This window comes from Daphnia magna, linkage group LG7 (genome assembly GCF_020631705.1).
Source record: "Daphnia magna isolate NIES linkage group LG7, ASM2063170v1.1, whole genome shotgun sequence".
NCBI lineage: Eukaryota > Metazoa > Arthropoda > Branchiopoda > Diplostraca > Daphniidae > Daphnia > Daphnia magna.
The window spans coordinates 3510253-3537818 of record NC_059188.1 but is presented as its reverse complement, the minus strand read 5'-3'; the positions used below and the strand labels follow the sequence as shown (position 1 = coordinate 3537818).

The 27566-nt window shown below is 39.9% G+C and overlaps 2 protein-coding genes and 1 long non-coding RNA gene across 6 annotated transcripts; 2 read left to right on the top strand and 1 right to left on the bottom strand.

Annotated features, from left to right (window-relative positions):
- The first annotated feature begins 66 nt into the window (after nucleotides 1–66).
- LOC116927470 (prostaglandin E synthase 2) lies at nucleotides 67–2311 on the top strand. Its single transcript, XM_032934511.2, has 9 exons — nucleotides 67–614; nucleotides 685–740; nucleotides 798–951; nucleotides 1041–1243; nucleotides 1354–1401; nucleotides 1460–1523; nucleotides 1608–1860; nucleotides 1966–2014; nucleotides 2108–2311. The coding sequence occupies exons 1-9, from the start codon at nucleotides 177–179 to the stop codon at nucleotides 2181–2183; spliced, it is 1341 nt and encodes a 446-aa protein (XP_032790402.2). The 5' UTR covers nucleotides 67–176; the 3' UTR covers nucleotides 2184–2311.
- LOC116927469 lies at nucleotides 2200–17898 on the bottom strand. 4 transcript variants are annotated; one of them, XM_045177400.1, is made up of 6 exons: nucleotides 17577–17898; nucleotides 6360–7351; nucleotides 4420–4605; nucleotides 3807–4046; nucleotides 3272–3514; nucleotides 2200–3179 (listed from the first exon to the last, which is right to left on the bottom strand). In XM_045177400.1, the coding sequence occupies exons 2-6, from the start codon at nucleotides 7263–7265 to the stop codon at nucleotides 2982–2984; spliced, it is 1773 nt and encodes a 590-aa protein (XP_045033335.1). In that variant the 5' UTR covers nucleotides 7266–7351; nucleotides 17577–17898; the 3' UTR covers nucleotides 2200–2981. The 4 variants fall into 4 exon arrangements, with proteins under 4 accessions (XP_045033335.1, XP_045033338.1, XP_045033337.1 ...); XM_045177403.1 differs by lacking the exon at nucleotides 17577–17898 and adding an exon at nucleotides 9740–9878; XM_045177402.1 differs by lacking the exon at nucleotides 17577–17898 and adding an exon at nucleotides 8968–9119.
- LOC123474777 lies at nucleotides 10142–11499 on the top strand. The gene is made up of 2 exons (XR_006649805.1): nucleotides 10142–11144; nucleotides 11308–11499. It is a non-coding gene; the product is annotated as an uncharacterized LOC123474777 (long non-coding RNA).
- Nucleotides 17899–27566: the final 9668 nt, after the last annotated feature.

The window sequence follows — 27566 nt, the reverse complement described above, 5'->3', positions numbered from 1 at the left end:
CTACCTAGACGGATGAAGACTGTGCGAAGATTAATAGGAAATTTGGCAATATCTTATGTAATGAATTTCATTCGATTTCCCTGTCTCGTCTGCTCTCGTCCAAATAGAGTAACCGGTTGATAAGCGAAAATTGTTGCTGAAAAATATTCAGTAACTTTTAGCAATTTGTATAGATCATGTTTTTCCCAATTTGCCGAATCGTTTCACGACCGCTGCGTGGTTATCCTGAGGAACTGCTAGAATTTAGTAATCTTAGTAGGTATCGCCACCTTAGTTCCATTCCACTTCATCGCCTAGCGCTTCTTGAAAACTCCAAACGAAGACCGCTGCTCTTGTCAGTTTCACATACTTTCAACAACCCAGGATATGCCGACAAACTCCGAAGATCCTTCTCTCAGCATAATTTTCAGTCTGATACAAATGCAGATAGTGCTAAAAAAGGCTCCAACAAAGTAAAGTTGTTGATGGTGGGATTTGGGCTAGGAGCTGTGATTGGCCTTGGGTATGTCTATAACAAAAATATGAGACAGAAGTCCGTTCCTATTGCAAATTTAGACTCAGGCAATAGCCTCTGGTTCTCTGAACCTCCACCCATAGATTTCATTGCCAAGAAGGTAACAGTTGAAAAAATAAAGATGTTAACAAATCTGTTATTGTTTAAAAAGGACATTGTTTTCTTTTCAGGTTGTAGGCTCTAGAGATGCCAGGGACTTGCAGCTAACTTTGTTTCAATATGAACCGTAAGAAAAAAGTTTATTTCCACTTGTCACTTTAAATTCTTCTGGTCTCAATCTTAGATGTCCTTTCTGCAAGAAAGTGCGTGCCTTCCTGGATTTTGCTGGTCTATCTTATGATGTTGTTGAAGTAAATCCAGTAACGAAAAAACAACTTGGCTGGTCTGCATACAAAAAAGTACCAATCATTATAGTTAAAGGAGAAGAAGGCTACCAGGTACAAGTTTAAATCATCATTGGTGCATCAGTTTCTGCTCCCTAAAAGTTGCCTTTCCAATTCTATCATGTTCACTATCTTTCCTTTAGCAACTCAACGACAGCAGCATGATCATATCATCTTTAGCCTCCTATTTGGAAGATGCCCAACAAGACCTTCAGAAAATTGTCAAATACTATCCTCAAGTTGACTTTCAAGATGGTGATGGGAAAAAAGGGTCAGAAATAATGAATAGATACTTCTTGATGTTTGGTGACAAGGAACCTGCTGGACGCAGCAAGGAGAGCATTGTGTAAGACAAATCCCATTTGTTCAGTTAATTTAACCAGTCATGTGCCAAAGTAACCTTTACACTTTTCCGCAACAAGTATCCCCTGTTTTATACTTACATTCTTGTTTCAGAGAAGAACGTCGTTGGCGTAAGTGGAGTGATGACGTTTTGATGCACACGTAAGTATGCACCACTGTTCATAATAAAAAGCCGACGTCCAATAATTTTCGTTAATAGGCTATCGCCGAATATCTATCGAACTTGGGAAGAATCCTTAGAAGCATTCAATATGTTTTCTAAAGTAATTAATAACTGATGGCAATTTTTTAGTTGGAAAGTTGAGCATAGGTTTATTAATTTTTACATTTTTCAACTTGTCATTCAGAACGGTGACTGGGAGCACATTTTTCCACCGTGGGAGAGGCAAATGGTGATATATGTAGGTGCTGCTGTTATGTATATCATCGGCAAGCGCCTGAAAAAGCGCCATAATTTATTGGATGATGCCCGTCAATCCTTGTACAATGAAGTCAACTATTTCTTGAAAACTGTCAAAGCAAAAGGTACTCACTTTATTGGTGGGGATGTACCAAACCTTGCTGATCTAGCAGTCTACGGATGTATCAGCAGCATTGATGGTTTTTTTTTTTTTGAATTGCGATTTCTATCATAGTATTCATAGTTCTTATAATTCTCTTTCACTTTGGTGCTCGTCTTGAATTGATGTTAAAACTTTAAACTAGGAACACGCACATTTGATGACCTCATGCGGAATACCAAACTGTCTCCCTGGTAAATAATATTTTTTCATGGGCCACTATCTTGTTATTTTACTTATTCCCCAGCACTTGGGTTTTTTTTTATGGCCTCTTCTTGTTTTAATAGGTATGAGGCAATGTGCCGTATTATAGACAGTCGCCGAGGGAAAATGTCACTGTCAAAGTTGGCAGATCAGCACTGAGTACCACCTTTCTGTGTAGCCTTTTAGCAAATATATTCACCGTTGTACAAAGAAGACATACTTTCAGCATAACCGGAATGACAAACGCAGTCGTACGGAGAATATATGTATCAGCGTGCGAAATGAAACATTTGCAATTTTCTTCTCATGAAAAAAAAAAAAAATGTAAACAATTTTTTTTTTTTTTTTCCTTGGTCGGAGAGAAGACCTTCACTGATCAATATTTCAAGGTTTGACATCACAGTAAGCACACACGATATCAGTCACACATAATGAAATCATACTCTCGGTTGCACATTCAATTATTTTCTATGACGTTTCCACTTTTCAAATACTTAAGACAGGCACTGGGGAGGCCTAAGGGAAGGTGACATGTCAGTATATTCTCCGGCCGTTTATTGTATAATGAACGGCAGAGCGTTTTTCGCATGGACGTTATTTCTCGAAGGCAAATTAACAGAAATCTGTTGACAGGACACTACGGCACGAAAGTCAGCAATTATTGGCTAGATGTACCACTTCCACTTGAGCAACCCATTAGAATCCCAAGTTGTTCAGCGCCTCAAATCTGGCAAATGAATAAAAGCCCTTTTTTTTTTTATTTAACCTTTTGGGGGGAGGGAGGTTTTGCAGTATAAAAAATAGAAAACTTAAAAGCAACGTAGGGATAGTTGGCCATTTCTGGCAGCATAATCTAAAACAAACAAACAAAAAAATAGAAAGAAGAAAACTTCGATGCCAAATTCCCTTATGTACAACAATTCGAAAAATGAATGACACAGCACAGATACAACCAAATTATAGAACGCAGTTGCTGTTTTGGCCGTAAAGGACTTTGAGCTCTCGATATATTGCTGACCGGATGATGGCGGATTGTTTCTTGGCCATGGCATCTCGCAATGGCTCTCGACGAGGCACTTTGACACCGGGTCGATGCACTAGGAAGGCGTTGTCCAATATCATGAAGTCGTAGTCCAGGACACACAGCGCGTATCCCTTAATGATTCACAAGGCAATGTCGTAACATATTAAAACGAAAACGTTCACACAGAGGCAATTTTTATAAGGAAAATAAAGAAAGAAAATACCTGTGTCATTTTGTCACTTTTTCCTTCCCAAGTAAGTCGTTCGTCGTATAGTGGGTCGTCCTGCGTACCAATGTAGATGGGCTCCCATCGCTGGTAAGGCTTGTGTCGCTTGGCAATGTGGAAGACGTGCAGACCATCTGTGACGTTGGCCACCAACCATTCTTTGGATTTCGGAACCGAGTGGCAATAGGAACAGACTTTCTGGTGGAACGGCACCGCTAATCCGGCCTTTAGTTTCCCAACCTATATTTTTCGAGTAGAATTCAAAGTCACGTAGGTCTAGTGCGGTTCAGGAACTAGGTTAGCCAATATTCAGCCCTCGCAATCACAATTATTTACCAATCTTGTTGTGATTAAAAAACAAAAAACAAAAAACAAAAAACAAAAACAATTTCTAAAAGTGCAATACTACATGAATGCGGTCACTCGAAATTTCACTGTCTTAATATTTCAACCCAAATCCAAATTGAAATCTGATTTGTGATTGAACTTGAACTCTTTAGGGCGGAGTGAACGCAGGAAGTGTCAACAATACCAATTCAGTCTTTGATGATGGCACGGTCTGATTGCCGTAGACTTCGAATATCGGCAGGACAAACACTTTGGGTCGGCCTAGATGGAGGACAGACTCGTTGCGCCGCAGCATGTCAAAGAAGAGCTGTACCATGTCAAGGCTGGGATACAATTCGGCATCCGACGCCAAAATGTAATGGGTTGGTGCATTCTGACGAGCAACGTTACGTAGAAGGTTCACTGGGTACGTCAAATTCATCGCCTATTTAACGTAGAAAATTTTTATCAAAAAACAAAACAAAACAGAATCAACACTCGTTCATCTATGTCACGGTATTTGTTTAACGCAATGTGCCTGTCTGCTTATTCTGAAAACAATTTTAGAACGACGCTTTTCACGGTTTCGAAAGAATAGTGAAGAAACAAAGGGAGTGACACAACCGGTTTAACACGCAAACAGCGCGAAGAGTCTCAGACTCCAAAGTACTCAACAAAAACAAAAAAATTATATATATAAAATAAAAAAATAAATAAATAAAAAATAAATAAAAAAATTACACAAAATTCATGGGAACATCAACAAGGGGCTTCTTTTTTTCTGGTTTTCTGGCCTAACGAGATTCAAAAATGTTTACCTGTTTGAAGGTTTTCTGCGGGGGAGTCGACCAAGGGGCTGGTTGGTCACAGTCGACGATCGGCAGCCCATCCGTATCCACTTCCACACTGTTTGATTCAGCAGCAGTGGTTTCTTTCGCTTGGCTTGATGATCGGGAATCTGAGCGCTTGACACGCAGAACAGCTTGCCCATTGGATGACCGAGCCTGTTAAAAATAAATTACAGAGAAATATCGAGATGTCAAATATATTTTGGGAAAAGAAAAACGATAGAAAAAACCAAAATCAAAAGCAACAACAAAAAAACAACTGGCGCCCCAAATATTTGTTGCATCTCGAATTCCCATCTATCCAATATACCACTTTGCTGTGTCAGTGGTTTGACGGAATGTAATAAAAGGCGTATTGAAGAAATCGGCACGCTAACCGAATGGAGCAAAGAAAAATGGCTTCGGGTTTGATCCACATTCACATATCGCAAACGGGACGAACCGCATGTGCTCACCCATAAAATCGATCGAACGTTGGCTGTGATCGGTCATAGAGTCCTATTTGGCCTACTATACGCCGAGCGCAATGGAGTGAACAACTATAAAAAGTACGCCAACGAGCTATTCTCGGAAAATGGTTTAAAAAATAATGGCCTACAGATGCGAGTTGCAATGCCGATACCGGAGTCGATGGCGGTGGGCGTCCGGCGTCCCCTTTGCTCACGTTTCAGGCGTGATGAAACATTATCCCATCAGATTTTCACACGACTGTATGTGCATTTGAAACTAGATTTGTTTTGTTTTTTTCCCCTCTCTTGCGTAACAGATCGGCATTCGCCTGAACAAGTTCTCTCGGTACAGTTTCCCAATGGATTCCTATACGGTTTCAGTCTGACCGCCCCACATCTTCGTCCCCACATCGACGTAACGTTGATGGGCTGCAGGCTATCAACGAACTAAGTGTTTTGGTTTTTTTTTGTTTTTTTGTTTTTTGGTTATCGGGTCCTTAACGCTGTTTGCTCTCATCGGCGAGCGGTGTAACCAGTTGAATTCGTGCGAACCGACGTGTGTGAAGTGTGATAGAAAGACTTGAGTTTCAATCACCTACACTGCGCCGCACATGTGCTTCCTTCCTAAAGCGAACAAGCGTTAAAAAAAACGAAAATAAAACTTTCCGTATGCGACCGAAAGGCAATGTCCCAAACATTTACAAGACATTAATTATGCGCAAACATATTTTACATTGTAAATTGTCAGTTTACAGTTACTTGCGCTACCTGATTAAGTAAAAATTCGTACGAAAATCAAATGCACTCCACAAGCTTACAGGCCAAAAGTTGAACGACACGTTGGTATTTAGAAGTTCATGGCTATTAAAATAGTTTAAAGATGTGCTAACGCACAGTACATAATGAAGGTAAAAGGCCGGCAAAAGCCGTTATGCATCGACTCCAACAAAGAAATGAAAACAAAGGTTTTGAAGCATCTGGAATTGTTCCATTTCATTGTTAACTGGCCCTTAAAAGAGGTAATTATTAAAGAACACGAAAATCAATTTCCTTTGGGGAAGGATTCATTCTTTCTCCAATTGGGTTTTAACCAGTTTTAACATTAAAAACCCAACAAACATCTGGTCGAAATAGTTAAAAATATTGCTCGAAAATCTATCCGTAAATCTCTGATGTTGTCGCACTTTGATCAACGTATTTGATAAGCAGAACTATACGAATTAGAACGTAAACTACTGTACAACGCGATGGTGACTAACAGAAAGTATGGCATAAAGCAGATTGCCACAAGCTTGACGCAAGCCCTAACATCTAAAGTCTAAGAAAGAATCGAAATTCATCGCACCCAGTCGTTCGAGAAAATGATATCGATGATATCGTCTGCATCCCAACGGATAGACTACCGTAGCACAAACAAAAGCTGCATGCCATGAACGAACGACGTAATGAATGAAAGGTTACCATGACGACTCGCTTGTTGTCGTGCACGTCCGGCGTAGCAGTGGAGAGACCAGCCATGGGTACGGTGAGCAGCGGCGGCCGTGTGGTTGGCGGTCCCTGTTGTGAGTGCAGTTTGCGCAAGATGGTCGGGAAATGGCGCTCGTCCAAGACGAGATGAAATGAAACTCTTTGTCGGATATCAGGCCCCGTACACTGGCGCAAGTAGGCCATGCTGCGAATGGCAGCCTCGTAGTCACTTCCTGGTGTGTAGACGGCAACAGAAAGCGGGCCGTCCCAGCGTTTCGTTAGCGGCACGATATTGTCCAGGAAAGTGATGTCGCCGTGAGTTGTGTAGGTGATCGACTCGTTGCAGTGGTACGCCTTCTCGGCAGGCACGTAGTGGTTCAAAATCCAATAGGATCCGCGTTGCGAGTAGCTGAAATGTCTCTCGCGATCTTGACAATCGATGCCTAGATCGGACGGACGCGGAGCATCGGTCGTCTCGGCCAATGTGCTACCGGCCTGAAGTTGCTGCTGGTCACCGCTGGTAGTTGAACTGGGCTCAGTTTCCACCTCCAAAGTGGAGAACTGCGACGGCGAGGAAGACAGGAGTACATTGGTAGAGGCAGGTGCGTCTCTGACAGCCGTTTCCGTCTCCGCATTGTTGTTGTTGTTGCTGTTGCTGTTGCTGTTGTAGACGATTTGGACGCCTGATGGCAAGTTAACATTGTCTGAATAAACGGTGCTTATTCCTCCTGCGCCACTGCCTCCTCCCGAACCGTTGCCGCCACCGGTGCCACTATTTTGAGCGGCCTGTAAGGCAACGTAAGTCAAGACACAAAAATTGAGGAACAGCGATGCTCGTATGAGCATTCGCCGGTGGAAAAACATGACGCTCGGCTTGAAGTATGACAGCATAACGGCCATGGTGTTAGCGGTTAAAGAAAAACAAACAGAGGCGATGACGATGGCGGTGTTTCAACTGTCACGGTGCTTCACAATATCTCAAGTTCCTGGAAGAAAAAAAGGAAAAAAAACAAAACAAAACAAAAAACAAACAAAATAAAATACGGGAATTAAAATCATGACTCAAGTTTACTTTTATTTTCAATGAATCTAGCAATCTATCATAAGAGAAAGTAACCACTTTCTATTGAACTGATTGACGAAAAGTTCTAGCGTGCACAGTTGCACACGTTCGAGCGCGTTGTACCGCTAGCGTTACGTGTATACTACATCGCCGGCTTGGTTCAGGTGCCGAGCCGGCTCGTAACTAATGCACTATTGATCAATTGCGAGCAGGGGAAACGATCGCTGCACACGTTTGGGCTTGGTTAGGTGCGTACAACGAATCTTGCCCAATGTGGCCGAATGTTGGCCCATATGTCAAGTGACTTGCCAAATCCTAATTGTCATTGGTTGTTTATGACATCTATTATGTGACAACTGACTGCCGATCATTGCCTCCGTAGGATACGTTGGTATATTCTTTGGTATATACTCTGTGCCGTTAGTGAACTGGAACCGAACGCGGGATTTTAACGTCAGTTGGCCAACACAGTTTTTCGTTTCATCTTCCAATGATTCGAAAGCGAACAAACATAACAATCGTCTTTCTTTTATATATACTGTATATATACAGTATATCAGCCGCCAAGCTAACGAACAACGATCATGCACTAATAGCTACAGTATCACACGTTCCAGACGGATGTAGAAACAATATTTCCAGAAATTAATAAAGCAAGTTTGTGTATACAGCATCAACGAGCACGGGTGGAAAGAATTTGCTCGTTGTGTGGTCTCTCAGTTCGTTTAACAGAGAGAAAGTCACATTCTAGTGAACTGGTCGATGGAAAAATCAATTAAAAATAAAAACGAACAAATCCTACCGTGGACACCTATATATCTACTCTGGTACACCGGTTGTTGCTCTGGCACACCTATTTAGAGTAGACTACGCACGTTACTACAATGCACTATTGATCAGTTTCGAAATAACCAAAAACCAAAACAAAAAAAAAATAACAAAAACAAAACGAAATCAAATAAATAACAAATAAACGATCACTGCACACGTTGGGTTTGGGTTAGAAGAGAACAACGATCTTGCCCAAGGTGACTACTTAGCAACAAAGCAACACAGTCGAAGGCAATTCGGCAGACGCGATCGCAAACAGAAACGAGCGGTGCGACATGACCGGCCCGTGCCGCGTCGTGAACTAAATAATTCGATACACGAATTGGACGGGGGGAGAAGCGGGGCAGGGAGCTATATTGCCGGGAAAGGGGGTTCATGGAACGTTGCAAGTCAAATGACAAATTTCATCGTGTTGCATTCCTGCTCATTTTGTTGCAAGTTGGGGGGTAGGGTGGGGCACCTCATTTTCTTAGTAGCGAACGCACAAGCGTAAGGCCAAACATTTAAATTGAGAGCGATTACTAATCAATACATTGACCCCAAATTAGAGGGAAACCAACTAGCTACCCCTTTCCCCCGACTGGCATGTAAAAGTTGCATCAAAGTGGAGTGTGTGTGTGTGGGGGGTTATATGGGGAGGGGCGAACCACGAACGAATCGAAAATCTACGCAGGCGTCGGCCAGTGGCTAAGAATAGTACGTACGTACCATATTCCAAGTCGTCAACGATGTCGAAACGTGATTGCGTTGTGTATCAACACATCAGCGAAACAACGCATTGGCTCCTATTTGCCTACATGGTCCGGTTTTTTTTTTTCTCGCTGCAACGAGAAAGGCCGACGCCTGCTTCATTTAGAAACGTGGCGTCATTAAAAAGAACACTTTCTACATCAGGTTTTTTTTTTGTTTTTTTGCTGCTTGATGGAGTAAGGCAGAAAAAGAAGAAATACAAAAAAAAAAAAACTTAACAGGAACGACAATATTCAATTATGTTCCACTAGTTCCAGTGGCAAGACGTAGTGAAGAGTAGGAAGTGAAAGCCAACAATGCGATGTTGTTATCGCGGAACATCAGCCATCTGGACAGTCTGTTGAGCTATAAATGAAAAAAGAGAGAAAGAAAGAAAAAGAAAGAAAGAAGAAAAGAGAAAAATAAAAGACACAACAGCGATTCACCAGGTTTTTTTTTTGTTTTTTTTGTTTTTTCGGGGAGAGCATCCTGTTTCGTTGGGCGAAATCTTCAACCTCAACCTACTTTTGGCACATTCCAAGTAGGAAAGCAAAGCGAAAAAGTAGGGAAATGAACGTCAACCATACTTTCGTGCCTATCTTTTGCCGTCAAATCATTCTTATCTTAATACAGAAAAATGTCGGCATCAAATTAAAAAAGAAAACGTTAAATCAATTCTTTTCATTTTCGTTTTCTTTTTTTTTTCTTTTTCAGTGATGGCACAACTGAAAATTAAAGCCGCATTATTTACCTTTGCCGGATTTCTCATTTTTATTTCATATTTTTTTTTTTTGCTTCTCATTGCCTCGACAAAAGAACGAAACATGCAGCACCAATTTCTTGTTGTTTTCGTTTGTTAATTGCCATCAAAAATGACTTTCACTAGAACAGCCGACTGGGTTCCCTGTAGCACTCGAGTCCGAAAAACAGAAGAAAAAAAAAAACAAAAAAACTATGACGGAGCCGCACACAACAACACCCACAGTCTATACAAGGACTGGCCCCGTAACAGTAAGAAACAAAACAAAAGCAACAAAAAAAAAAAAACAAAAAAACAAAAACAAAAACACAAAGCTGCTGGCTGCATAAAGCGAAAGGATCTATATGCCACACACAGACACTCTATCCTTGGGGACGATGTTTTAAGCATTGGCAAATTCCGAGCTCAATTCACTGGCGATGACAGCGTGATTTGTAGCTTTGTTGAGATATAACAATCGTATCGCCCAGATGCCAAACCAAAAATGAGGGCGAAAGAAGACGAAAGAAAAAGAGATGAAGTAAAAGAAAACAAGAGCCAGAGCTCTGCTTTCTCTTCTCTTGGCCATTGGTGTGTAGTCCCCCGCTCCCCCCCGCTCCAAACACGTCTGGGCGTGTGCACGAGTCTATGGACCCTACAGGAGGAGGAAGAAGAAAAAAAAAAAAAAAGAGAGACTCGCACTTTCTATTCTTTCTTCTCTGCTGACTAGTTTGTGTAGGTGAACGGAAGAAACAACTTGAGAAAGGCTCCAGTCTCTTCAACGGTCAAAAGCAAGAACATTGAAACTAACCGATTTCCATTAGGTATAGGCTATACTACCTCATGCTGGAACGATAAGAAAGAAAGAAAAAAAAAAGGAGAATATATAATAATAATAATAATAATAAAAAACCCTGTCGACGTTGTGTGCGTAAATGACTGGAATGGAATGCAAACAAGAGGCCATCCTGAGCCGGGCGTCTTTAGCAACTCACCGCTGTTTCCGGTGTTGCTCGAGCCGCACACCGCTCGCCTGTACGGTGGTTGGTGGCTAGGAGGCGAGAACATTTTTAGGCTTCAAGGTTACGTCTGTATACGTCGGTAACACCACGTTTTGATTCACGATGGCATTCTTCTGAAGGTTGTTGGCTCTTTGTACCTCATCGTACCTGGATTTTTCTCTCGCCATATTCTCCACCCACAATCTTTTTTTATTTCCTTTTAAATTCTCTCTTGTTTTGTTTTTTGTGTTTTTCTTTCCCCATTGGCCCTTTTAGTTCTTCCTTTCTCACCCGAGGCCGTTCTCTTTTTTCTTTCTTTCTTCTTCTTCTTCTTCTTTTTTTTTTGACGACACGCACATCCTCGTGCGAATCAGCCGTGTACTTCACATCTCGCCGACAAACAAGGAGCTAAAAAAGTAAGCCTTGACTAGTGGAGGTTGAAGCCCATCACACATTTCGGCGAGTACAAGTTTCTGGGAGGTGTCATAACTCGCAGTGACGCAGCCCTCATTTTAGCCATGGCTTGCCTATACCAACGGCGCTTAACCGTTTCTTTTTTTTTCTCTCTTTCCCATGCAGCTCGTCCTCGGCATTCGGCAATGCCACGACACCCCAACGGGAGAAGAACGAGCCAATGGACACATTGCAGCACAAAGGAAATGAAAACAAAATATAAATATAAATAAAATGTGCATAGAACGAAACTAGCCCAAATAAATTCCCATTGTACGTCAACCCCTCCGACACACACAACAACAAAATTCTGTAAAATAAAAAAGAAAAAAAAAGAAGCTGGAAATAATAAATCAAGAGGGGGTTGGGGGGGAATGCAAGTGTCAACCTTGTGTAGCTGCCTCAATGAATTTCCCTCTTTAAGAAACAGTATAATTTTGTCAAACTGTTTTTTTTTTTTTGCTTTGGTTTTGTTGTCGTTGTTTTTGTGAGCGGTCGCCTTCCTTTCTAGAAGTGGCCTTCTTCTTTAGTGACTCTTTTTTTTTTTTTTAGGGAATCGCGACTGCACTGTCCGAATTTAAAGTCAGCCGAGCGTCGCCGCCGTAACCGCTTTGGCGACCGCACGAATCCTCCCTCGCCGTTACGCTAACCGGCAGCGTACAAAAAGAGAAAAGAAAAGAAAAGAAAAAAAACAAAAAAAACCGTGCGGGCCAATAAGCCCTGGCCATTATTTTTACCGGAGACGGGGATTTTGTCTTTTTTCTCCTTTTTTTTTTGTGTGTGTTTTTTGTTATTTTTTTTTTTATTGGGTATACCATTTTGACGATTGGCTCTGTACGTTTTGGTCGAAAACAAAAGAGACAAAGAGAATCACGATACTCTAGCGACTATATGAAACGCAAGTGGGTCACTGGGCGTCAGTACGAATGTCTATCGATACGAGCAGCTTGTGTATCTGTTTCTGTATATACAACGCAAATTAGCGGTACGTTTATAGCGACTCATCTACATCACCGTAGAATAACGCCGGTACATAGGCATTGCTCTTTGCTTTTTCAGCGCTGCGACCGTATACACATCAGCTGCCTATTTTATATTGCTGAATATTCAAAGGGGACGGCTTGACCTTCTTGGCACCAGAAACGGGGTCATTCATCGGGCTTTCTCTGCCATTGAGGGGAAAGCACGGGCCCGATCTACTATGTGGAGCCCGCAGATGGAACGTAGACTACTCTCCAAGCCAATTGAACATGCGTAGCTAGGCTCTATTATACAGAGAGGTATAGAGACGAGCAACGGTCGACCACACCGTCTACCTGGGATGTGAGTGAATTATGACTCTCGTTCTTCAAGCGCCCTCAGGGCAGATGGGCAGGGAGCAACAACTACCAAGTTGATCCACGTTTGGTAAGTTGGTATACAATTATGAAAGCAAGACAGCCAAGAATTTTGCGTCAGCCATTTTGTTTTTTTGTTTTTCTGGTTATGCTCTTAAAAAAAAAGGAGGCAAAATAAAAAAAGGACGTTTCTGAATATTACGTCTCATTTACGCCTTGCTGAACGAAGTGACGTTGTCGGTCAACGATTGGCTTGAAAGAACCGGCAGACCACCGAACGAATGAAAACGGACTTGGCCTTGAAAAAAAAAATTACAAAAGAGGAAAAAAAAAAAGAAAACGAAATATTTTTTTTTTTTTCTTCAGTGGGGATGAGGAGAACAGCCGACTGGAAAGAACGGACCGCAAAAGGAAATTAAAAATGATGAGAGACAACATTAAAAAAAAAAAAAAAAAAAGAGATCCACTAAACGAGAGAAAACAAATTCAAAGACAAGAACGAGAAATGAAAATAAAATGCTGGCCGTTTTCTTTTTCTCGGAGAGGACCCTGAGCAGCCCTCATTTCTAAGGCAGCATGGGTGTTGCCGAGACTGGAGAGAAAGTGGTTGCTAAGGTCTACAAACGCCACACCGTAGTCTACCTTTCTAGCCTTGTCCTGCAGCTAAGAAATCGTCATTCAACTTGAAAAACGACATTTTCTTATTAATACTCTATTCAAGTCGACAGGAAGCTTATCTTCTTAATGGGGGACAGCACAAAAGACTGCAAGTAAATGAACATTCTCCGCCATTAAGACCAACCAAAATCAAAAATCCAAATCAAAAATAAAAGAAGAAAAATTATGAAATGAGTGGAATGCCAATACACGACGCCAAGCCCAATCGTTAAACGGAAAAGGCGAAGATCAAATAGACTTAAGACCGCGCTCGTTTGCAGCAAAGTGTTTTTCACCTGCGTTGAACCTTGGTTCGATGACGAACTTAATCATGTCTCTATTCTTTATAAGGACCTTCAAAGAAGATAATGCGACTCCTTCCGCGTTTCCTTTGTCAGCATGGAGTTCCCAAGTAGCTAGTATGGTAGGATGGCCATGCAACTTGTTAGTCAGTTCCCAATTCTATTCCATCCCAATCTTACAAAAGGCTCTTCAATATGAAAATTAAAAAGAAGAAAAAATAAAAAATAAATTTTAATAAAATTGGAAAAAATGATCCTTGTCTGCAGGTTACGCAGTCAAGTTCACGAATGGCAACGACCTTTTGAATCCTCATTCATTTTTTTTTCTTTTCTTTTCTTTTCATGCTTCAAAATATACAAAGTAAATGTTTGGTCGTAAAAAATAAAAGAAGGTTTCTACTGCATGAAGTTCCAGATTAATCGAAGTGCGTGATCCGGCCGTGCCATTGCCTCTTGTAGACCTTGACATTTTTCAATTCAACAAGGGGAGAAAAAAAAAAAAAAAAAAAAAAAAAAAAAAACAAGAAAAAAAAAAAAGATTCAAGAGATAAAACGACATGAAAAGAACCCTCACGGCGGGACGCATTTCGGCAGCGTGCCTCCGGGCCAGGCAAATGCGCTTTTGTCCCGAGTGCATCGCACAGAAATAAAACTTCACCTCCCTTCTTACTTCTTTTTCATACTTTATTATTTATCCTCTTTTTTCTTTTTCTTTCTTCGTCTGCACATATTTTTTTTTAAGTCCTTCCTTTTCTTTTGCCCTCTGAAAACTGTAATTCAATGCCCCCTCCAGGGCGCTAATAATAAAAAAGAAAAAATATGTTACCCTTCAGTATTATTTGCGCACAGTCGATAGACGTTTTAAGTGGTTGATCGAACGCGTCAGCCGATGGACTCGGACGAGCAGAACTAACTATTTACATGGCTCTCTTCTAACGACTTGATGTATACGTAACTTGGCTATCTGAATCAACGACAGACCTGTCATACAGCTTTAGGATTTCTTACAGATTATAATGCACAGTTGCTTTGTGTTTTGTTTTGTTTTGTTTTGTTTTTTTCCCTCAAATTAAAGTCAGCAACCCCATGTTTTTTTCTGGAACGGATCTATGCGTAAATTCAAGACCAAGGTCGACTTAGTTCATTAGCTTTTTTATTTGAGAAACGTGCGTTCGTGATCTGGTCGTACGGGCTAAACTGCGTCCGTCACCACTTCCCAACGGCGGCCAGCACCAACAACTTCAAAATGGCGGCGCCGCTCAAGAAATCGGTTTTGTATTGCTTTGCTTTGCTTTGCTTTATTTTATTTTATTATTATTATTATTATTATTTTTTTTTTTTAGCTTCACAGCAAGTCAACACTTTGGCGAGCTGGTTACTTCCGGCGCAACAAAAAATATCGGTCGGAATATTATGGTGTAATAAAGACGGTGGAATCGGTGTGAGACTCACGAGAAACTTGGTCAACACGCCAAGTTAATATTTTCAGGTTAATATTTTCGGGACTTTTTTCTTTTTTTCCTTTTTGTTTTTTTACTTAACAGCCAAAACAGGACAAATTGAATGACCTTTCGATTCGCATGTCTTTTACAATGTACTACCAAGCGATAACATCAAAGTAAAAAAACAAAAAACAAAAAAAACAAAAAAAAAGTAGTTATTGCCATCAGTGTCCTATTGCTTGAACGAAAAAAAAAAAATAATAAATAAATAAGTAAAAAAAACCTTCAAGTTTCCGAAAGAATGATGTAACAGGAAGCGAGCATCACCATTTTGTTCACACGATATTTATTTATATATTTTTTTTTTTCTGTATAGGCAAACGAAATCGTGACCGACCAGCAACTCACTTTCGGATCCCATTCCAAGGTTAGAATATACTTGTCCAATTCGACAAATGCCCCTGAAACATTCGGAAGTAGAAAGGCCTTTGCGTTTTGAGGACTGTACGCCGCACGTTTTGCCTATATGCCCATCGTCCTTCAAGGTAGGACAACTGTTGGGCCGTTCCACTTGGGAAAAGTGCCTTGCATCCACCATTGCGCTACGTAATTGCATCAGCTTCTTGCTCAACGGCTCGCACATTCTCCATCTTCGTCTCTGTTTCTCGTACGGAATACGTCTACTGTAAAAATCAAGTCACGGCGCACCGAAAGACAAGAAATATCGCTAAAATCTACGAGTGACGAAAACGTGATGGCGCAATGTGGTAATACGTTGCATCGGTCGAGCTAGTCAAACTACACAAAGAGTTTGTCCATCTCATATGTATACGATTAGTAATAGTCCGCGACACGGTTCATCGGAAAGGCCCGCAGTGTATCAGTTTTGTGGTGCAATAGTCTGGCGACTTCTTATACCTTCTTGATTGCTCCTTGGGCAAGAGAAACCGTAGTCACAGAAAATAAAAAAAAAAAAATAAATAAATAAAAAATAAAAATAAAAATAGACGAGACAAAACAAAGCAAAATCGTGCTTGAAAAGAAAAGACAAAAAAGTAAGTAGAACGTGTTTTGTTTTTTTCTACTTAAGAAATGGCGCCCGCTGACTTCCGAGTTCAGCTATTTGAAACCCGAAAAAGAACTGTTAAAAACAGCAGGCATTACCCTCTTTGGAATGTTTTACCACACGGCCAGTATCTCCACATCCAGCAAATGAGAAAATTCCTCCAACACTAGACCCGGATCCTCCAAGGCTCGCAAGACCACAAATGAATTCGACTAGTTAAAGCGCTTCTGATACGAGGAAGTTGACAAGTTAGGGGATAGAAACTCTTGCCTTTATATGTCGTGTATGGTACAAGTTTAGCAGGGCGCAAAAGACGTTACAGTTGGCAAGAAAACGAAAAACGTCCGCCAGGCTATTGGGAACCAATTGCAGACAAACAGGTAAGAATAAAAAGCTGCGTTGGTTCTGCACCGTTTCACGTCTTTCTATTTTATGCTTTCGAGAAACTGACAAACAGCTTGTCGTAACTATCGCTGCAGTCACATGTCATCCGCCCCCCAATGAAGCGAACTCTTTGTTGTAAAACTGGATTTTCCGGCAAGTAGCTGATGGTGAACTGAAGCCTTGATTGTCGTCAGCTTTTCCCAAGTAGTACTTTCGCCTCTCACAGAGTTTAAAGACCCAACATGGTTGAGAGGTTACTTGATTGAAAATCACGTGATAGAAGAGAGTTTTCAACGAACGGACGAACGTCAAAAATGGCTAACGCTGACTCTTGGCGCAAGCTATATCCAATAGATACGGCTATACGATTAGTGGTAAGAACAGGTTGCTTCCGGAGCTGACCGTTGGACGATGGTACTACTATTATTACTACTAAGATGTGTGTGTGTGTGTGTCTTCTAGTGAAACAATTACGGTGTAATCAGAAATAAATTGTAATTTACCAATGAAAAAGCAAAACAAAAACCAAACAGGTATAATATAATCAAATGCGTTTTCAATTTCAGCTAACGGAAAAGCAAAATTTTTTGGATTTGAACAGAAGTCTTATAGCTACACTGATTAGGTATCATCGATAAAACGAAATATTACCCCGTTTAATTGCACTTACAGTACATTCGGGCCTGATTTTCCAATTTCTTTTCACTAACACTGATCAATTTTGACGTTAAATCTTCTGCTTATATTTTTGAAAATCAACCTTTACACGTTTAGTTCGCATTTAAGCTGTCCAGCGCAGAAAAAATGGCACATGGCGTCGAACGAGCATCCAATTCTAAAAATTAAATCAACATTTCCCTTGGCTAGCAAACTAAAAAACCTCATGCGAATTTCAAGGTTTTGGCTGATTTGTAGTCTCAGAAGGAAGCCAAAAGTATAGGTTTCCTGTTCGCGTTATTGAGGCAACGCACGAATTTAGATGGCACTAGCTAGCGAGCCTTTATGTTTTTTGGTTTTTTGTTTTTTTGTTTTCCTTACGTCTGTGGCCGTCTGCTAGATTAAAAATAAGTCCTATGCCAACGCTCCGTTCATTTCCACACGATACACGGCTAGATATTTACGTACGAACAAGAGTTTAAAGGGAAAAAAAACAACAAAAAAACTAAAATTTGAAAATGTTGGACTTGGGTCGCCAAAGTCAACGTACCTTGCAGATGGGCACATCCAGACTCAGCATTACCGACAAAGGACGCCACAGGATAAATGGTTGTATCGCTTCGATGACTATGAAGTAATGTCAAACATTCGCAGAGAATGCCACGGCAAATGGTACCAAGTTGCCGACTTAAAAACACCGAAGAAAATGGACGATGGGCTTAGCAATACCAGCCCAAGGCTCAGTCTCGACCGAGGTGCAGCCAAGTTGGTGGGAAACGAAATGTTGGGAAAAGGAGCGAAAACCGCAGAGAGAAAACTGTGTGCGTCTGCTCACTAGCAGGCCAACTCGACGACTGAGCTCTTGCAGGCTGGCGCAACCTCTTAGGGTCCTCTCGTCACGACTAAAAGAGAGGCACCGGCGAAAACCCACAACATGTAGGCCACAAGACGTCGAACACGAAGTCAAGGTGAAACTATAAATGAGCTCACTGTCGCTGCACTCAACTGCCTTCACTTGACGGACTGCTGATTTTCAAGTACACTTTTAAGACGACTCTACTGTTTTTGTTTTTGGTCTTTTCTTTTTTTTTTATTTGGCTAATTTCAGCAGGGCAGGCGGTGGTTTTCCTTTTCACATTTCGCATAAGTTACACGACATAACATCGACACAATTCGAGAGTTGCTAAACTCGGCTAAAATTGTTGCCCAAACAATCTCAACTGGACGTCCTAGTTTGCGTTATACTTTCGCGATTTCTATAGCTGTAAGGCAGATTGCCAATTTAAGCGCACTCTACATTAGAAACAGGCAGGCATTACTGAAACGTTAACCATGCCTTTTATTTTCAATTCCTTATTGATGCAAAGTCAATACTTAACTAACAAGTGCCTACAACTTTACCTACCAAAAGGAATAAAAACAAGGTCCACGAAGAGGAGAAGGCAGTTAGCTGAGCTTCATCTCTCTATTCTCGCTGAAGTTAACAATGAGTAACAATCAGTTTGGTTTCTAGTTGACAAATAAACAAACATAAGCCAAGAGAATACCCCCTATCCCTCTACTTATGTGACGCCGCCCTTGCTGGTCATCAATTTGGAAACATTTTAAGCTATCTGGGATTGGGATGTCGTGCGGACACATTTCTGAACAAAAAACAAACAGCAAATATTTGTCAAGTAAGTCGAATTATAAGATTAATAGCTGTGTCCTTCTTCCGTACGGAATCAGTGTATAATGACAACCGGGCTCTAAAAAGCTTTTGCAGACTTCGATAGCAGCTACTGTAACGGAGAGTGGATAGCTCTTATCCATACGTAAATGAGTTTCCGCTAAAACCATATTGAGGAACTGGTTGAAAGGCTACGTCGGATTTTGTTTCAAAATTCGAGTTTTTGAATTATTTAGATTTTCTGGTTTTCTGTTTTTTTTTCTTCTTCTTTTTCTTTTTCCTTTTTTTTTTTTTGCTCAAGAAAATGACATTCTGCGGCGGGATACCTTCAGGAAGCCTAGGGCTCAGTCCTCGTTAATTCGCACATAAACAAGGTTACTTTACCACATGGCGATCCTGACATGTATTCAATTTTGTGGGTAAAAAAAAAAGAAAAAATTAATAAAAAAAAAAAAAAAAAAAATGAATAACAATGAAAAGAAAATACCAACTGCAAAATCCTACCCAGTTACTCGTGAATTAGTTAGACTACGCGTACATCCCCGTTCGAGTTAGTTAATATTCCATTTCCAGAAATTTGGATTTCATCCTGGATCGATGGGTTTTCCAAGTTTTGCTTTTCGTTTCATTGTAGTCTACGTATATAGGATCGCGTGTTGGTGAGTTGGCAAATTTCCATCTAAGAAAAGCATATCGTTGGCAAATGAAATCACTCTCAACCTTGAATCGTGATGCAACAACGAAATGATGTCGCAAGTATGACTATATAGATATTTGTCTTACTTTCGCAACGCCTTTAATGTACATCAAACCGTCAGTCAAATCGCCGTAATTAGGAAGTAGACGTGAATTTTTCTTAAACCGTGAGAAGCCATGCCTACAAACAAAACGTTTATCTTGTTACGAGTTTATGATGTTCAAGGCTGTGTGCACGGCGCTGGTCTGTCATGTCGCTTATCGCGTGAAGCAGGCGTTGACATATCACAGCTATCCATACGTACATATGTAAAACGGGTAACAGAAATAATAGCTCTGGTTGTTGCTTTTATTTGTCTAAAGTTTCTGAATTCCGTTTTTCGTTCTTGACCTCTTCAGTTTAAATGCATGCAAGATGCATGTCGCGCTTTCAACGTCGATCTCTTATACTGTCCCCGTACAAGGAATCTTGGACAAAATACGAAGACATTACGGAGATTCGTGTACATTATTAGAAATCCATACGCTAATTTTGGAAAGCGAACGGCATTGTACCCTGTTATTCTTTTTGTCTTTTTATTCATTTATTTTATGTTTTTGGTATTGTTAACATAACAAATGAAGCATACGCACAAAAAAAGACTCCCTTTCCGCTATCGTCGATCTAATGCATTAGTCAAATATAGACAAAGCTGATCAGATTCTAATTTGCCGTCGCTTGGCTATGTCATAAAGGAAACCGCTTTAGCTCGCTTACGATGAGCTTGCTACTTCTTCATCGAGCGTTTCGCTATTTGTTCATGAAGTCAACGAGAAACCTTGTCACATTCGAACGAGGGACCTTGAACGGTTACCACGTAAAATTACATTTTTAAAGTAGGGAAAGTTAGACTTTTTTTTTTCTTGTTTTCAAGCCGGCTTTGACTCGCAACTTCCAAGCCACCCACTCACAGCCATTAGTATTCAAATTCTTGTATATACGTACGGTATATAAATATATTTTTCTTTTTGCCTGGGTCACACGTGTAAAGGACTGAAGCTAATACATTACCAGTATCGTTTTTTTTTTCGTACTTTCTGTCATGTTTCCGCGTGCAGTGACAATACAACAACCATAAACATTAGTCAAAACCAAGGCAATGTTAACCAGCAAGAGCGTAAATCCCAGCGATTCGCAACTGACATAATGCAGCTTAGTTGCTAGAGACAGAACAAACGACGCAGAAAAAAAGTCTGCAATAAAAAAAATGTTGACTTTAGAAGTTTTGACCACGTAGCATAAAATACAACTAGATTGTAGAATACGAAACACGAGTACCAGTGCAACATATCTGTATATAAAACCACAAGTGTCAGAAGAGGAGTGCATGGCAGTTCCGCACGACTTACTTTGAGTTGTGTTACTACACGAAATAGGAGTTGAACTTTTTTTTTTCAGTTTTTTTTTTTACTGATGTTATATGTGAATAGTTCTTCTTGGAGCATCTTTAATGTAGTTAGGCATCATGATCTTTGCTCAGTTCACAGCAGTGATTCAGTTTGTGTAAAAATATTGCGTTCTAGCTTAGTCATGGGATTATACAAAAAGAATAACATAGTATTTGCCAAGTAGCAAGAAACGTAGCGCATTGTTTGGCTAAAATTAAATCTAAATATGAATAATTTGCCCAGTTCAGTCTCTTGTGCATTTTTAACATTAACTTTTAAAGTTCAAAGTCCCTTTTTTTTTCTCAATTAATGCTTAAGAACTTTGAAGATTAGTTCAGTTCCTACTTCTTTAAAAAGAAACAAAAAAAAAAACAAAAACAAAAGAAAAACATGAAAAAGCGAATGCCTTATAAGGGAAGCTCATGAATACCCTTCCCGGCGGAAAACAAGGAAAAGCCAATATTTCTTAACTGCAGAGTCGGCTGTGTAGGCTATACGTATATTTTGAACAGAATGAAGAATTCGAGAGAAACAGCCGTTTCTTATAGCTAAAATTTAACGGTGTTTCGACATAATAGGTGAAGACAACAGAGACTGTTCGAGGTCTAACTGTCCAGTAGAAAAAAAACAATGGCTTTTGCTTTAAGGGTATAGTTGACGTACGATGCAGTAGTATCCAGCATGCTGTCTTATCCGCAAATGACTGTGGTCCATCGGTGAACTAAATAAGCAAAAAATAAAGGATACGAAGAATTCTTTTTTGAAGGGCGCAACAATGTACACCACTTACAGTAGCTACAACACACTTCAAGCATTCTAATCCGAAAACAAACGAGATGACAATGAGTTGAAGAACGCCACCTCAGCTTAGAAATAATTGCTAAATGAAAAATAGGAAAGGAACCAGACAATAGCGTTACTAAATAACATTTTTATTACGTTTCATACAAAACTCAGGGTTTCTTCTTAACGTTTGGATCAGCAAAAAAAGAAAAGCTTTATTCAAGTGTAACGTATACGAGACAAATACTCGTCCACAGAAAACTTTGCTCAGAAGAAATGACGCTCATCGAGTCAATGACCCTCACAGGTCTCGGTGCGTGAATACCTGCTGCGCGTTTCGGCCAGCACGTTGCGGCCTTCACGCGCATACACACATAATATGGCTATTTTGGTTATTTTACTTTAGATGTTTGGTAATGTCGAAACCACATCGCAGGGTCATGTCCTTTAAGTTTACGAGCATTCTTCTTATTTCCTTTTCGTACGAATTCATCTCCTTCTTTACCAGCCCTGACAGCATTGCTTATAGAATCATTGCTCTCCTTAAAGCAGAGCAAAAGGCAAGCCATCGTTTTTGTTGGACCATTTCGCAACCGCTGTGTTATTAGTAGAGCTTCGTAACTAATTCGCTTGTATAACGAAGGACTATTGTCAGGCCAAGTGGGATTTCAAGAAATTCGGATAGATGATGGCTTTCAGCAGATATATAAGAGGCAATATGCAGCAGCAAGAGTTGAAATTTTTTCATGTAAAGCCTTGCTCATAATTTATTTCTTCAACCACTATTTCGATGCTTCCTCAAAATAACGTTTAGGGCTGAGTGTTCTTTCTTGCTCACGGCCTTCGTTGGAATTTCTTTGACCTTTGAAGGTAAAATAGCGGATAGTCTGGAATACACGAACAAAAATGTGGCAATATCGTGTAAGTGGAAGGTCGTTCAAGCACAACGGATTTCAACCTTGCCGTCAGCGCAATGTGTAATTTCTCATAGAATAATCACCACGAGCTTCTTTCGGATTCTTTTGATTCTGATAAATTCCGCTTAAAATTATATTTGCTGATGTACAGTATTTTTTTTTTCGTACCTGTAAAGGTAGTATTACTTATTTAAAAAAAGATGTCATTGAACTATGTTTACGTTCACGTTATCATGTATGTTCATGTTCAGGTTATGGCGAATTATAAATACGGTTGGCGACAGACACCGTCTGGGACAGCGCTTTAAAGATTTAAGCTCTTGTACGCTCCAATGTTACCATGACATCGATCCTTGGTAATGAGGCAAACAGTATACCAAAACGAAAAGGGCGACAAATATAGTATGCCCCTGTTTATTTTTGGATGATTCTGGTAGGTGTGACAATTCTATGCCAAATTGCACGAGATTCGATAATCTCAGTGGAGATTTACAAATAGATGTACGAAACTCACAAATTAATTACTAGGATGGAGTAGACTATGCTAGCAATTAATACAACCAACATTTTTTATAATCTAGCTTAAGGGGGGTGCAAATGATTTCTTCGGATAGTAAATTCATCTTGGAAAAGTAAACACCGGTACCTTCCATAGGCGTTTGCCTGGGGAATACCCAGCTACGAGTTACCCCACGCCAAGTTTCCCCCTCTTCACCCCGACGAGGAAGGGGTTATAAAAATACAACCTGTTACTCGGCCGGCACGCCCCGAAAGTGCAAATAATACGCCCGATCAGCAAACACCCGACCCGATCAACGCGGGGCCGAGCCCTAAATGTAGGTTCCACAAATCGGCTTTAGAACATATAGAGTAGAATTTTGAATTTTAAAATCCTTTAACAGTACCAGAGCTACCCCGATCGGGTTCATTTTTTGAGCGAAATCAAAATCTCAATCAAAATTTTAACCTGGGATCAAATCAAAGAAAAATGATTTTGATTTGATCTCGGATAAAAAAATTTTGATCACCGATCACCGATCGCGATCAATTTTTGTACAGACCCCTAAGCACAGGGTGATGGGGTTGCCACAAGTGCGTAAATCAATAATCGTTGATTTGTTTGTTTTTTTCTTTTAACTACGTAATATAACGCTTGTCAAATTTGTTTAATCTTACTATTATGATAATAATTATACAAAGTAAATTGAATTTTCATTGGTATTTTTAAGAACAGTTCTCAGCTGTCATGCCAGGCAGACTTGCCGCGATCACGATCAACAATTGATCGCGATCCCGATCTAGATGAAAAAATTGATCGCCGATCTGATCATTCGAGATTGGTCAGAGATCGGATCGGCGATCAAATAAAAAAATTTATCCGATCCGATCATTCTTAGCGATCCAACTTTTCGCCATCTAGCGGTAGATTTCGTTGTCGCATGTACCCTACTAGCATCACAGACTACGAAGTAAAGACTGAAATCCGTCCCATAAGCCTGAGAGGAACCGTTTGGGCGATGCTTAAGCTTGCCGCTAGGGCGCAGCTCATATGCGATGGAGAATTTTTTCAGCAATTTTCCCATTTCAGTACTGATTACGTGCTTCACACACACGAGATTTGCGGGTTATCTCCTTGTTGTAATTTCTTGAATCTAACACCATAATTTTCCTTTGCTCTTCCTGATGACCCATGAGTTATTTCATAATTTTCAAAGAACTCTACGGTTAGTTTTAAAAATGTCCCATTTCTACTCGTTTCTTGGATCTTTAGAATCAATCGTGAAACACTGTTTGTTGTCAAAACACAAAACGGAATGCGCCGCGTATAAAATGTATAGCACACAGAGGCTCTAGTTGAGATTGAATTGGTGTAGCCGACTAATATTGATATTTAGACATTATAATATAAGTTTGTTGTCATTATGCAATATTCTTATGATGTATAGACAAGAAGTAAATAAAAATAAAATTAATCTGCTTAAAATATCTGTATTTTGGCAGTATTTAATTTGAATTCAATTGGAATTCTATCACAATATCATCATATCACACATCACAATGTCAATCACATGATTGCAGTATGGTAAATATCACATGGTTACAGTATAAAGAAACTGTAATTCATTTTCTAGCAAATTTTCTTGAATTTTTCATCTTCATCCTTGCGTGTGCTTCGCCGCGTTTCTTTTCGACAATATCAACAAACCTTTTCTTGCCAAAGCATCGAAATCTTAAAGTGAGATATTGAAAAATGACGTCCAACATTAGACTCTTTCGATGCATCACGCATCCAATCAATGGCAGTTTGGCCCCAGATATTAACAGTGGTATTGCTTTATATGAGTCTTTCATAAAAATACGATCATGCTTAGCTAATTTAAGAAAATTCTCCTCTACAACGCAAATAAGCTGGAAAATTTTGTATTAGGAGAAAATCAGATTACCGCACTTTTTGATTTCGGTCAGTTGAGAAGCCGTGAAATTCAGTGTTAGTTCTTCTGGACTGATGTTTACGGTTGCGAGACAACTTTGAAAAAAGGAAGATTTCGCCCGTCTACCCTTCTGCCTGAATGAGTGTACCATACAGTACCCACCCGAAAGATGCTACACTTTGCCGTTTTTCGGCCCTTTTTACATGGCCTCTTATGGCCCTACGTCCTTCCCTTTTTTTTAACTTTACTGCTCAGCAGTAAAAGTTATATTAATAAAAAAAAATGAGCAAACTCATCGATGAGTTTGCTATCGAACCATGTGTGGTCCATCTATTTGCGTATTATACCCTGAACGGTATAAGCTGGTTCAGGTGTAGCAAATTTCCCCCTTTTCCCGTTTTCGCGCCGCCATTTGCTTTGTTACTGTACCCCCCCTAAAATGTCACTTTTTTCTTTCGTGCATTACTTTTGAACAAAAAGTCGCACGTAATTCCCATTTTTTTCCCCGTAACAAGAATAAAGTAAATTTTATTCTTGTTTATTCAAATAATTTTCTACCCCTTGTTTATTCCCTTTATTTATGTGATTTCTGTGACCAATTTTTTATTTTTTCATTTCATAGAAAAATTGTCATAGTTGAAAAACTACAGCTGCATTTTTTTACCGCTGGTGGCGCACGTAGCATGTCACACAAGGCCCACTCGACACCACTACTCCTGCAGCTATTCATTTAAATCTCAGAGAGAAAATTTCTGCTGCCTGTCAGAATACTTTTTTATTGTTTACGTTTGGAAAAGTTAAGTTTTGATTATTTCTTAAAGAAGGATTCAGCGTTTCGTTTGTAAATTCTAATTTAAATTATAATCTAAATTTATCTTGGGAAAAGTGCCGTAGTGTGTTTCAATGTGAAACTGTAGAATTGTGGTAAGTTAAAGTTCATACATTCCGTTATATTTAATTACTTCTCACAGCTTTTGCCATATTTTCAGGCTGTTATGTCACTAACATTCATGTTAGATAGAGAAAAAGTGAAAGCAAAATGCCCTTCTTAGGGCAGAAAACAATTCAAGAAAAGACATCGTTATCTGATGACATAATCAAAACCTCATTTTCAACACGTCTCCATTCCCTTAGCACTATTATAAATTTTTAACCACTTATCGTTAATGAAATTTTTTTAAACAGGCATACAGAACCAAACATTGTATTGGAAAAACAAATACAAGACTAAAGATCGGCTTACTGTTTGTGTGTGATTGCTCTTAGTCAATAATACAGATGTCGATGATATTGTGACAGGTGATTCATTTCACAACAGCTGGTGACATACAGTAAAATACATTAACATTTAGTATGTCCTCCTTTGGCAATGATCACAGAATCACACCTACGCTTCATGGAATGTACATATATTTGGAGAACACTTTTGTCTATGTCTCCCCAGAACTGAGCAAGCTTTTCCCATGCATCAGTTACACTAACTGGTGGTGTTTTTCTAAGCATGCGATCCAAATGATCCCAGAGTTGCTCTATTGGATTAAGGTCTGGGCTTTGGGGTGGCCAATCCATTACAACAACATTTCCTAGAAAATACGAAAGATGAATAAGTCAATGAAAGGATCAATCATTTATGGGCAAGTTCACCATTTTACCTTTCTTCTCTTGATTATCTAGGTACTTTTTGTTAATGATTGCGGTGTGCTTAGGGTCATTATCCTGTTGGAAGCAAAGTCCGGGACCCAATAACTGTTTTCCTCCTGGAAGAGCCTTTCTGGAAAGGATAGTGTGGTAGTGCTCTTTTAACATAATCCCATGTATTTTAACTAGCGGAAGAACTCCAGAGGAACACATAGCTCCCCAAACCATTACACTTCCTCCACCGTGTTTAACAGTAGGAATAATGCAATCCATTTTCGTGCGCTCATCTTTTCCCCGACGAACATAAACTCTACGTTTTGTGCCAAAGATTTCAAATTTGCTCTCGTCTGACCACAGAACTCGATCCCACTGAGCGGGGGTCCAGTTAATGTGGTCAACAGCAAACTTCAACCTTTTCTCAATATTTTGTTTCCGAAGCAGTGGTTTCTTTAAGGCGACACGGCCATTCAAATTATTTTTTTGAAGTGCTCGACGGATGGAAGAATGACTAACACTATCTTGTCTTCCGACATTGAAGTCAGAAGCTATTTCGGGAAGTGTCTTTCGTCGATTGCGCTTAGAAATTAATTTGATGTAACGGTTATCTGCTTGAAATAACAAGCGTTTTCTTCCTATTTCCTTCACGTCATTTTTTTTTAAGTCACGCTAAATTCTGGCAATTGAAGTAAAATGACATTTTACCAATTTTCCTATTTTTCGCGCTGAATACATTTTTGAATACTCAATGATAGCACCACGAGTACTGTTACTAATACGAGGAGCCATTACTTTATTGTTCGAATGTCAATACAAAACTAAAAATCTAATATAACCCTCTTCACCCTAAGATATCCGTAGGGCATTTTTCATTGTGAGAATCTGTACACATTTCCGTTCTCACGATGACCTTGTTGGAGGTATGGAAAACTTATGCGTTTCATTGGTTGGCAATGTTTCTACAGCCTCCGAAAGAGAAC

What these genes read in the sequence shown, in the direction of transcription:
- LOC116927470 (XM_032934511.2), top strand. Translation starts at nt 177, where the DNA reads ATGTTTTTCCCAATTTGCCGAATCGTTTCACGACCGCTGCGTGGTTAT. An exon ending in AAGGAGAAGAAGGCTACCAG is followed by an intron (nt 952 to 1,040) that starts GTACAAGTTTAA and finishes TCTTTCCTTTAG; the next exon opens with CAACTCAACGACAGCAGCAT. An exon ending in CATTCAATATGTTTTCTAAA is followed by an intron (nt 1,524 to 1,607) that starts GTAATTAATAAC and finishes CTTGTCATTCAG; the next exon opens with AACGGTGACTGGGAGCACAT.
- LOC116927469 (XM_045177400.1), bottom strand. Translation starts at nt 7,265, where the DNA reads ATGGCCGTTATGCTGTCATACTTCAAGCCGAGCGTCATGTTTTTCCAC. An exon ending in ACAACAAGCGAGTCGTCATG is followed by an intron (nt 4,606 to 6,359) that starts GTAACCTTTCAT and finishes TATTTTTAACAG; the next exon opens with GCTCGGTCATCCAATGGGCA. An exon ending in CGCAGAAAACCTTCAAACAG is followed by an intron (nt 4,047 to 4,419) that starts GTAAACATTTTT and finishes TACGTTAAATAG; the next exon opens with GCGATGAATTTGACGTACCC.